The 11,809-nt window shown below is 39.3% G+C and overlaps 1 protein-coding gene across 6 annotated transcripts in view; it reads left to right on the top strand.

Annotated features, from left to right (window-relative positions):
• Positions 1 to 11,809, top strand: part of LOC122646725 (chaperone protein DnaJ-like) — a 30,505-nt gene that overhangs the window by 9,179 nt on the left and 9,517 nt on the right. For 2 of the 6 annotated variants that reach the window (XM_043840330.1, XM_043840328.1), the window contains exons 3-5: positions 1,905 to 1,980; positions 2,607 to 2,680; positions 2,830 to 2,878. In XM_043840330.1, the coding sequence (XP_043696265.1) occupies positions 1,905 to 1,980; positions 2,607 to 2,680; positions 2,830 to 2,878 (199 nt within the window). Of the gene's footprint in view, positions 1 to 1,904; positions 1,981 to 2,606; positions 2,681 to 2,829; positions 2,901 to 11,251; positions 11,494 to 11,809 lie in introns of those variants that run through there. The other 4 variants (XM_043840327.1, XM_043840326.1, XM_043840329.1 and 1 more) reach the window with 3 other exon arrangements.

Below are 11,809 nucleotides of genomic sequence, written 5' to 3'. Positions count from 1 at the left end.
AAGGCCCAGCATGTATGTAACCCAATCTTAGACTTATTCCCAATGAAACAAGCCCTATTTGGTGATGAATCTGCATCAGTTGAACATTGGAATAAAAGTTTGATTGGAGTTGCTGGCACAATTGGCTTTACACAAGAGGTAACATAGTCTAACTAAAAGACTAACATAACTACCGCAATACACATAGATATACCGTGGTATGAGGGTGTCAAAACCAAACCCGAAGCCGAGCCAAATTAACCGAACCAAATGAATTCGGTTTTGGTATATGAGCATTTAGTTCGGTTGGGTTGCGGTTTTAGTTCAAAAACCACAGTATACACGGATACATTGTGGTATAAGGGTGTCAAAACCAAACCGATACCAAATACCAAACCCGAAACTGAGCCGAACCGAACCGAATAAATTCGGTTTGGTTTCGGTTCTGGTATATGAGCATTTAGTTCGTTTCAGTTACGGTTTTAGTTAAAAAACCGTCGGTTTGAACTGAAACCGAACTGAATACCACACTTAAATCCAAAACCCTGTATCTTTTGTTTTTTTTTTAATGGTGTTGCCTTTCCTTTTGGAACTATAATTTTAATGTGTTTCTCTAACTTTATTGATGGGTAAGCTGAAATATAAGATCTGAAAGTGGAGAACTCACTTGGAATTCTTATTTATTTATTAATATTTCTGGTTCCTTTAAAAGGTTTTGTGAGCATTTTTTGTATACAATTGGAGTTTCTTGAGAACACAGCAAGGCAGCAACAACTAACAGCATAGCAGAATGGAACCGTATTGGAGAACTGAATTGGAACCATATTGGAGAACCGAATTAGACCCGAATAACCGTAACCGAACCAAACCGAGCAGGTTCGGATTCAGTTTCCACTAACAGAACCAACTCGGTTCTCAGTTCGGTTTTGGATCACACCATCAAGGCATGGAACCGAACCTGTTGAATTATTTATCCACCCGTGTCCCCCTTTGGATAGTCCGCCGTGTTAGAGCTCCTATTTAATATACATATTGTTTCCTCCCTTTCCTACAAGGTCGGCTTTTTAGAGGAAGTGGTTCCAACATAGTATCAGAGCAAGTAGGGGTCACGGTATCGAGTCCCCCTGGGAGCGGGCAGGTGTTGAATTATTTATCCACCTGTGTCCCCCTTTGGATAGTCCGCTGTGTTAGAGCGCCTGTTTGATATACATATTGTTTCCTCCCTTTCCTACAAGGTCGGCCTTTTAGAGGAAGCGGTTCCAACAGAACGATTGACACTCTTACTGTGGTACACATAATGTGTACCCCACGGTAGAATAGGCACAATCTTTAAAACAGAATATTTTAATCTTTATTGCAACCTTTTAGGACTGTTATTGTTTGCTTCAAATTAGGGATGGGGGCTGTGATTCATCACCTTTATTTTCAGATTGATTGGGTGCTTATCGGGTGGGTTTCCGCAGGGAAAAACATGACAGGTTTACCGCTTCTCTATTCTCCTATCGAAAGGTACTAGAAAGCCTTCTTTGGCTTATTACACTTAAGGGGATGAATTCATTAAATTATATTTGATCCCTTGTTTCGTAAATTATTTCAATCTTTCCCTATTCTTATTTGAATTCCAGAAAAGGCCTCTCCCATTTGATTTAATTACCCTTGAGTCGTATATTGTGTTACTTACCAAAAAATGGATTCAAATTTCCATATATTTACAGAATTTCCTTTCAGCCATTAATTAGAGATATTTATCGTTTGGGTGGGCCCATAACAATCCAATTTAAGGGTATCAGAACCCATGATTGCATCATGGGTGGAACATTATCTTCACTATTTCTTTTCTATTGTTTCATCATGAATATTTTATTCTTTAATCCTATTGGGAGATTATCTAAGGAAGCTTACTATATTTTCTTATCTGTCCATAGAAGTGGCATCCTGACAAACACAAGGGCGACAATGCTGTCACTGCAAAGTTCCAAGACATCAATGAAGCTTATACAGGTAACTCTCTTGAATTGTGTTGGAATTGAATAACTCAAACTATTTCATGGATCATTATCAGCTACTTCACTCTATCCTTAAGTTATACAAAATCAAAGTAAATGAGGTATGCACATGTCAGGCACAAAAATTGTCTTTTGACCCCATGTCATACTGATCTTGTGGTGCAGACCATTGTGTTGGTTGGAAAAGCTGGATGTATCTGAACGTAATATTTGTCGGTTATCTTTCATCTCTTTAAATGAGTGAGAAGAGAACTTTGATAACTAAGAGATGGGTGGATTTTACTCTCTGGGAAGAAAGGGGGAAAACAGACTGATTCATGATAGCTGTGACAACCTTAAGATTTTTAGGCTGTCCAATTTGTATGCTACACAGCATCCAAGTGGTGTCCTACTGATTGAATGACCTGAATTTTCTCAAAGACTCATAGTTGGATCATGGTTATGGTTAAATTGATGGAATACTTTTGTTTCCATTGCAGCCTCAAATTGGTTTCAGTTGATTGATCATTTGGTGCTCGACCAAGCTTAAATCCCATTAAGTTTTATCTGAGTATTAATAGTCAATCCCACAAATTAAGTCCATTGGTCTGCTTCTCATTATGACTAATATTTTTCTCCCAGTATTGAGTGATCCAGCTAAACGAATTGATTACGATTTGACGGGAAACTGTGAGATTGACAAATACACATTGCGAGTAAGTGTTATCGGATTTCGAAAGCTAATTTATGTTGGTTATAGGGATTTGGAGCTTTGTTACATTTTCTCTCTTTTTCTATAGAAATAAGTATAGATACCAAGAACAATGTTACTGATGGTTTGGATTGGTTTGTTTTGTTAATGCAGGAATACCTTACACGATTTAAAGGAATGATACTTACCAGCAACGGGCTTGGTATAACTCATACTTCAATATGGTATTCTATTGCTACACCTAACAAGATCACCTTGCATTGTGCACATGAGTGTTGAAATATCATCAGATTATGTTGACGATACATGTGTAAACATTGAATTTAGTGTCTCCAATATGATATATGAATAAATAAGCAAATGTGACTTATAGGTGGGTATTCTGCACTTTTCCCCTGTTTAGTTCACAAGTTTGTGTCTCTGTGCATGGTACATGTTCCTAGTGTGGGTGCACTTGTCTGTGTGTGTGCACGTAGGTGGTGCCTATGTCTGACTAGATGAAATACAATTTTGTTTTTGGGAAAATGGGAAGTCGAATGCAAACCTCCCACTATTCAATTGTTAAATGACCTAGATATAAAGATTTTCTTGCCACACCGTTGTTGGCCAGCTCATCAGCCAGAGAATTGCTCAAGCAGGACATCCGTGAGTGGAATATATGGAGAGTGAATGATGCAGCTTTTGACTACCCCCAAGAAGTGAGAGGGGCACTATGTGCTCCTACTCAAGGAAGTAACTCAATTACCTCTGAGTCCCCTTAAGCAATGGGTGCTGAAAATTTAAGGTTGAGGAAATATCCAAGCTGGATTGGAGAGCTCTATGCTCCACCAGTATAGTCTGCCACACTTAGTGGCCTAAAGTAATCATATGATCATGTCTCCATCTGTTACCTTCTGGCATAGTGTGAGTCCTATCTTAAGTATTTGAAGGTTTGGGGATGTTTAGCAAAGGTTAGAATACTTGAGCCTAAGAAAAGGAAATTAGGGCGCAAGACATGTGATTGTGTGTTCATTGGATATGCACAACAAGCATTGGAATGCTCTTGTAAGGTTGATGAGGTTTTTGAAAGGTATTATAGACTATGACTTACAGTATAGTGGTCACTTGATAGTACATGAAGGGTACTGTGATGCAAACTTAATTTTGAATGCATGGGAATATTGGTAACTAGTGGATATGTATTTACACTAGGTGGTAGAGCAATTTCATGGAAGTCGGTTAAACAAACTTTGTAATAGGATTTACCATGGAAGTAGAGTTTGTGGCTTTAGAAAAAAACCGGTACTGAAGTCGGATGGTTAAGAAACCTAATGGCAGACATTCACTGTGCCATCCATATCACTTTATTGTGATAGTTAGGTTGCTATTGCTAAGGCAAATAGTAAGGTCTATATTAGGGAGAGGAGGCATGTAGGCCTAAGACATAATTTGGTGAGGCAGTATATTACTCGAGGAATAATAACTATCAACTTTGTAGGGTCAAAAAAACATTTGGCTGACATGTTTACAAAGGGTCAAACCATGAAAGATTATACGTGAAACACATAAAGGAATGAGCTTAAGGCCTGTGACATAAGTCATGTGCGGGCTACCCTACCTATGTGAGAGATCCCTAGAATTAGGCTCAAAGCGCCAAGGCGCTCGCTTAGGCGCCATAATGCTCTAGGGTTGCATATGACTAAATGTACTGCAGCAATGATACTTATCTGCAACATAAAAGCCATATCAATGGAATATCATATAATTATGAATAGCAATGAGCAACTGACCTAATATGAGAAAACCAACATATAATAAACAAAGTATAGGATGTAAAATAAGCATATTCATTAAAAAAGGAAATTTGACCACAAAAAAAAAAAACAAAACAACATGATAAATCAACGTAAACTCATGGTGTGAACTAGGCATGCTATCATCTGGGACCCAAGAAAGACTCTGGATGCCTAGGCGGCGTTTAGGCGACACCTTGACAACTACTGTCACCATAATGAAGGAGGTTGAGTTTTAAACTCTTAATCAGCTATAGCTTACAAGAGGGGGTGTGTGTTAATTGTGTGCACGCTATGGGCCGACTACTGGCCTAAGTGAATGTAGGAAGTGTGGCCACTTCCAGTGAGAATTTTAAAGGAAAATTCTCTAAACGTCTATAATTTTTAGATGGGGACAAGGCCGAATAAAAATGTCGACATATACGAAAGGGATGCAAAAAATCGAATGGTATGATGTGGATGAAAAGTTAATCAGATACACCATTGAGGAACAATTCAAAGAGTATAATTTCACCCTACTCTATAGCATGACTTATCTTATCTTCTGTAGATTCAAGTCCAAAAGCATCATAGTGTCGTATGTGCTCAACTACTTTGTTTTATTTATCCGTTATTTTGTAACTTGTGGAGGAATTATATTATTAAATGTATTTGCAAAAGAAAAATAAGTTTCAAAATACATCTTTTTTTTATTTTCCTAGTTTTTGTCTCACAAGTTTTGACCCCAAGACCTCTTTGATGTTGCTTTTAGTAAAACAAAGTAGTGAAAAAATTTTAGTCCCATATTGGTTATAGAAGAGAGTAGAGTGAGGTTTATATAGTATAATGGGAACTACAAGGTACTTGGGAGACGAAAGCGGGAGAGGTGGAGTGGGCATAGTGATGGATAAAGACCTTAAGAACAAAGTTGTGGATGTTAAATGATTTGGAGATGGGATCATATCTATCAAGCTGGTGCTAGACAACGGGGTTATCAACATAGTTAGCGCGTATGCAACCCAGACAGGTTTGGATGAGTGTGTTAAAATGCAATTCTGGGAACACATGGATGGATTAGCGCAAGGTTTTGATCAGGGAGAGAAAATTATTATTGGAGGTGACCTTGACAGACATGTGGGCAAACATCGTAGAGGCTATGAAGAGGTTCACGGAGGATATGGAGTTGGGGAGAGGAATGAAGAGGTGATCTCTGTTTTAGACTTTACGATAGCGTTTGACTTGTGCAATGCAAATACCTTTTTTAAAATGAGAGATGAACATTTAGTTACCTACAAGAGTGGGCAGCATGCAAGCCAAATTGATTTTTTTCTAACTCGAAGGACTGACAGACTTCTATGCAAGGATTGTAAGGTTATACCCGGAGAGAGCTTAACCACTCAACATAGACTGGTGATCTTGGATATATACCTCGGTACGAGACGCCCTAAAAAGGCGAAACAGGTTTGCCCTAAGATAAGATGGGGGCAACTACAAGGAGTTCTACTAGAATCATTTTCTGATAAAGTAGCTCTACAAGGAAAGTGGGATTTTGAGGGAGATACCAACGAGATGTGGACTAAGATGACGACTTGTATCAAGAATGTTGCTAATGAAGTCCTAGGGATTTCAAAAGGTATGCGTCTGGCCCCTAGAGAGACTTGGTGGTGGGATGACAAGGTTCAAGCAGCCATTAAGACTAAGAAAGATCGTTTTAAGACCTGGCAAAGGACTAACGAGGCAAAGGATAAAGTGAGATATTATGCGGCCTTAAGAGAAGCTAGGAAGATTGTGGGGAAAGCAAGAGCGAAGAAATATGATGACCTCTATGAAAAACTTAATACAAAGGAAGGGGAAAATGCAATTTATCGGATAGCTAAAATAAGGGAAAGGAAGAGCAGAGGTTTGGACCATGTTAAATGCATCAAGAGCGATGATGGTAGATCACTAATACGAGATGAGGACATTATGAAGACATGGGGTGAATATTTTTACAACCTGCTAAATGGAGCTACCGTGACTGATAAGATGGTTTCGGAAGCGGAGAGGATTAGCCTTGAAGCCAACGCACGTCATGGACATCTACAACGAGTTGGCGAGGCAGAAGTTAAAGAGGCCCTACGAAAGATGAAGGTAGGTAAAACACCGGGACCGGATGAGATCCCAATTGAAGTGTGGAAGAGCTTAGGAGTTCGGGGGGTATCTTTGGCTAACTAAGCTATTTAACAAGATTTTGAGTACAAAGAAAATGCTAGATGAGTGGAGGAGAAGCACTGTAGTTCCAATTTATAAGAATAAAGGCGATATCCAGAATTGCAATAACTATAGAGGCATACAACTAATGAGTCATACCATGAAACTATGGGAAAAAATCATTGAAGCTCACCTAAGAAGAGAAACTGATATCTTGGAGAACCAATTTGGTTTTATGCCTGGGAGATCCACGACAGAAGCTATTTACCTTCTAAGGAGGCTTATGGAAATTTTTAGAGCTTACAAAAGGAACCTCCATATGATCTTTGTCGACCTAGAAAAGGCCTATGATAGAGTCCCTAAAGAGATCATTTGGCATGTCCTAGGGAAAAGAAGGAGCTCCAGTGATTATGTGGATATAATTAAGGACATGTATGAGGGCGTGGTGACAAGTGTCAGAACTGCGGAGGGTCAAAGTAGTGAATTCCCTATTACAATTGGGTTACACCAAGGATCAGCTCTAAGCCCTTATTTGTTTGCACTCATCATGGATGATTTAACCAAACACATCCAAGATGAGGTCCCTTGGTATATGTTTTTCGCTGATGATATTGTTTTGATAGATGAGACAGTAGAAGGGATTAATGCAAAGTTGGAGTTATGGAGATCAAGCTTGGAATCACAAGGTTTTAAGTTAAGCAGAACAAAGACAGAGTATATGAGGTGTAACTTCAGTCAAACTAGAAGAGGTGATGAAGTGGTGAAACTTGAGGAGAGAGAGTTACCACAAAGCGAATGCTTTAGATACCTGGGATCAACCATTAACAAAGAAGGTGATATAGAGGATGATGTCTCCCCCAGAATTAAAGTAGGATGGCTGAAGTGGAGAGGTGCTTCAGGAGTGTTGTGTGCATAGTTGTCACGTTGTCACAGCGATCCAATTCGGTGGAGGGGTGCCTAATCGATATATCGACATGTTGCCCGCCATGGCGATCATGTCGACCATGTTTTGTTTTTTATTTTCTCTATTTTTAATGTCATTTAGTATGCTTATAATATATACCCTATAACAAAAAAAATCAACAGGAAAGTGTACTACTAATCTACTATGGTTTAATTCATGAAAGTGTAGCATGAAAAAATTACCAATACCCCCCCTCTCTGTCGCTCGACACTCTCCCTTTGTCTCTGTGTGTGTGTGTGGCTGTGTACAAGGGAAGAAGAAAGAAAGAGAAAAAAAAAAACTGTTGTTGGTGACTTGGTGTTACTTTGGTGCTTAACCAAACAAAAAGAATACAACAGCCGAGTGTATTTGGCTGTGTCACTGTCACATGAAAAAACCCCCTCTGTGACTGAATATTATCTATTTAAAAAGAAAAAAAGAAGAGTCGCCGGAAGTGAAGAAGACGAAGAAGTAAGAAGAAGAACTGAAAAAGCAATGGGAGGAGGAGAAGAACTGAAGAACTGAACTGAAGGAATGACAAACCCCCTCTCTGTCTCTTGCAGTCTCGCTGGAGTCGCGATTGTGCGTGAATGAGTGAGAAGAACTGAAGAAGAACTGAACAGAAGAAGAAGAACTGAAGGAGAGACTTGCCGGAGGACTGGGAGGAGAAGAAGAAGAAGAAGAAGAACCACCAAATAAAAAAAAAAAACAATTACAGTAATTACTTACCTGCTTGAAGAGGTTGCCGGAGCTGGGAGCACTCACCGGAGTCGAGGAAGGAGGCCAACAACCATTCGAAGAAGTGAAGAAGAACTGCGTCTCTCTATCTCATGTCTCTCTCTTCTGTTCTCGTTTTCGATTTCTATTTCTCCCAAGAGACGATAGTTAGGGTATAGTGTATTGTTTTAAGTTTTTTTAAACTTTTTTTATGTTAATGTGTATTGCAGGTGTAACTTAAAAAGTTACACTTCCAATCCACATTAAGCTAAAAGCATCATCTTTTAAAAGGTTTATAAAAAAATTAATAATTATTAAAAACTTAAGTTTTATACACTTGAACATGAATATCGGCCGATATGGCCATATATCGTGGTATGGCGTCCTTGTCGGCGCCATGGCGACGCCATGGAGGCCATATCGGTCGATATTCTTACATATCCCATGTCGTTGGTCGATATGCCATTATTCCAGCGATATGTCGCTATACCATGACAACTATGGTTATGTGACAAACGCATGCCTGTTAAGCTTAAGGGGAAATTCTACAGGAGAATAATAAGACTAGCCATGATTTATGGGGCGGAATGTTGGGCAGTTAAGAAGAATAATATAGATAAGATGAGCATAGTAGAGATGAGGATGTTGAGAAGGATGTGTGGCAAGACCAGGAGAGATAGAGTAAGGAATGATTGTCTTAGAACCGAACTGAGAGTTGCACCAGTCCAAGAGTAGCTCCGTGAGAGCCGCTTGAGGTGGTATGGCCATGTACAACGGAGACCTATGGATGCACCGGTAAGGAAGAGTGATCAGATTCAGTTTGACGAAGCTAAAAGAGGTAGGGGCAGGCCTAAATTGACTATTGGAGAAGTGGTAAGAAAGAATATGCATGTGGTAGGGTTCGATTCTAGTATGACAGCAGATAGAATGGTGTGGAGGATAAAGACCCGTGTAGCCGATCCCCTATAGGGGAATGTTCTTGGGATGCTACTTTGACTATTGCTTGGATTTCTTCTTTTACTAATTGTCTTTTTTACTTCCTTTTACTCCTCTTACTTCCCTTTTACTTCTCTCTTATTTCTATTACTATCATAGCCTCTATCGGATCCATGTAGGCCAACCCTATTTAGTTGGGATAAGGTTATGATTGTTGTTGTTGTAATGGGATCTACAAGGGCAGGGTTCCATAAAAGAAAGACTCACTATGCTTTTCACACGTGTGCGCCTGGAAAGGAGAGGCCTTTGTGTATGTCGTTCCCTTTTTTGCTAGTGGCTAGACTTGTATCTTGAATTCCTATTGCCAACGCTTGATAAGGTTTTTCCAACGTCGGATGACTTTTCTTGACGTTGGTTGTTGGTTAAATGTTAGTCAGAGCATGTTCTAAGTCGGGGTTTGTTAGAAACTTTGCTGACATATTTAAAACGCTATCCGATGTTTGATGAGGTTTTATTAACTTTAGATACGTGACAAGGATTTAAAACATGGAATTGGGGGACGAATCGGTCCCTCCCAATTCCGATCTTGGATAGAATTGGAATTGGCTGAAATCAGTCCCAAAATCCTAGAATTGGTCCCTAAGATCCAAACATCTAGCGACTTGGTCCCAAAAACCCTAGAATCGGCCGCTCCGGAACATATAGAATCAAGATCGGTCACCGCCTATTCCAATCCGAATCGAGCGATTCGATTTATGAAATAGTGATGAGCTTAGTCCAACTAGGGATGTAAATGGATCGGATCGATGATACGGATCGGATGTGATCGAGCGGATATTCCCTGGCGAATACGGATACCTCTAACGGATTCGGATGCGGATCGGATGCGGATTTCGACCATCCGTTTACATATCGCCTTGTGTAACCGGACCTTCCTCCCTAGCGGATACAATTCTCTCTCAATCCATATCTCTTAGATCATGATTCTCTTTTCATCATATTCTAGAACTTGTTTAATCTTCAAAACCCTAAAATCATTATTTACTTAATTTTTATTATTAAGTATTCGGATTTTTTTTTCGGACGGATTTTAATCGGAGTATTCGGATTATTTTCCGGATATCTCTAAACGAATACGGATGCCCCTAAACGAATACGGATGCGAATTCGGATTCGGATTTCGGTTATCCATTTACATCCCTAAGTCCAACACATCATCGACGTCGGTGATATTTCATTGCATGTCGTCCAAAATGCATCAGACGTCAGCAAAAGATATTTTCTTGCGTCTTCTCTCTGAAAAACACCTTTTGGGCCCTCTTGAACAGGTGTTTCCAAGGGGCATCTTTCCTCTATAAATAGAGGACGCCTGGCATCTCTCTCTCTCTCTCTCTCCATAAGGAGTGACTACGATCTTAAGGAAAGTGACTGGTGGCACGACTTAGCCCCACCATAATTCTTATTCATTTGAAGCGCTGTTTTTACATTTGCCTAGTGTCCGTGATTATCATTCATGTATAAAGCTCTCCTATAATACGTAGTGGTTTCATTTCAAGTGTTGAGCCGTTGAGACTAGTTTTCTATTCTTAATTTATTTGGTGTTATTTCCAACACAGTGACTATGATTTACAGCTACAGCATGACCAGAACTGTGCGAGCAATCTGACTGTTGATGTTTGCCGCTAAATATGTTATTGGGAAATACCAAATTACTTGAGAACCTTGGTATATCCATCTGTTCTGTCCTTCAGTCCTGTTTCTTGACATGTGAGTCTAGGATGCAAGGAATGACAGCTTGGTCACACAACATTCCCAGGATCAGCTTAGCATAACTCATTTGATTCTTTGGTGCCAGTGCCCTAATCCAACTTCTTTTTCCATGGGCAAAAAATTAAGAGTTGGCCAATTAAATTTTGTATCCATTGGGATGCACCCAAATATAGGAGCAAGTACATGTTATAATAAAGATCTATGCAGACTAAATTAATATAATCATTCCAATAGGTAAAGCTGATTCCAGTTCTGATGTATTATGCAGGTCACGGCAGCTAATGGAAACAAACGAATATGTGGATAAATAAAATGGGGAGATAAATTTCCATATTGAGTGTATTACAATTTATGGAGCTTTCAAAGAGGTGGATGTGCGCATATCTGATGAAATGTGTTCTCTCAGCTAAAAACCATCGCATCATAGGAGGTGGTTCGATACTGTTGTGTAATCAACTCCATTCTGGGTGTTCCTAAACTTTCTTTTGATATGATACATCTCTCTCCCTCTATGGGAGGGGAGTGGTTCTGCACAACTGAAAGACATAATGGTAGGTTCAACTTCAGTCAAAAATTCACTGCGGTCTCGGAACAAATTTTCATTCAGAAGTAAAAGAAAATTGTTGATGACAGGTGAAGGAAGTATCAACAATTATGATAGAAACTATGATGGTATTCTTGACTGGATAAATGAGTTTTTTTTTTTGTTATTCCTATTATTGACAAGTTGCAGGTTGCAATTATTTTAAATAGCCTACCATCCTATCCTTTGTACTTAACCACTACTGGGTGTTCTAGTAATGATATTTCCCTAGATAATATACCC

This window comes from Telopea speciosissima, chromosome 11, assembly GCF_018873765.1.
Source record: "Telopea speciosissima isolate NSW1024214 ecotype Mountain lineage chromosome 11, Tspe_v1, whole genome shotgun sequence".
NCBI classification, from domain to species: Eukaryota; Viridiplantae; Streptophyta; class Magnoliopsida; order Proteales; family Proteaceae; genus Telopea; species Telopea speciosissima.
Note: the sequence above shows the minus strand (reverse complement) of the source record. Positions and strands in the feature narration are given on the sequence as shown.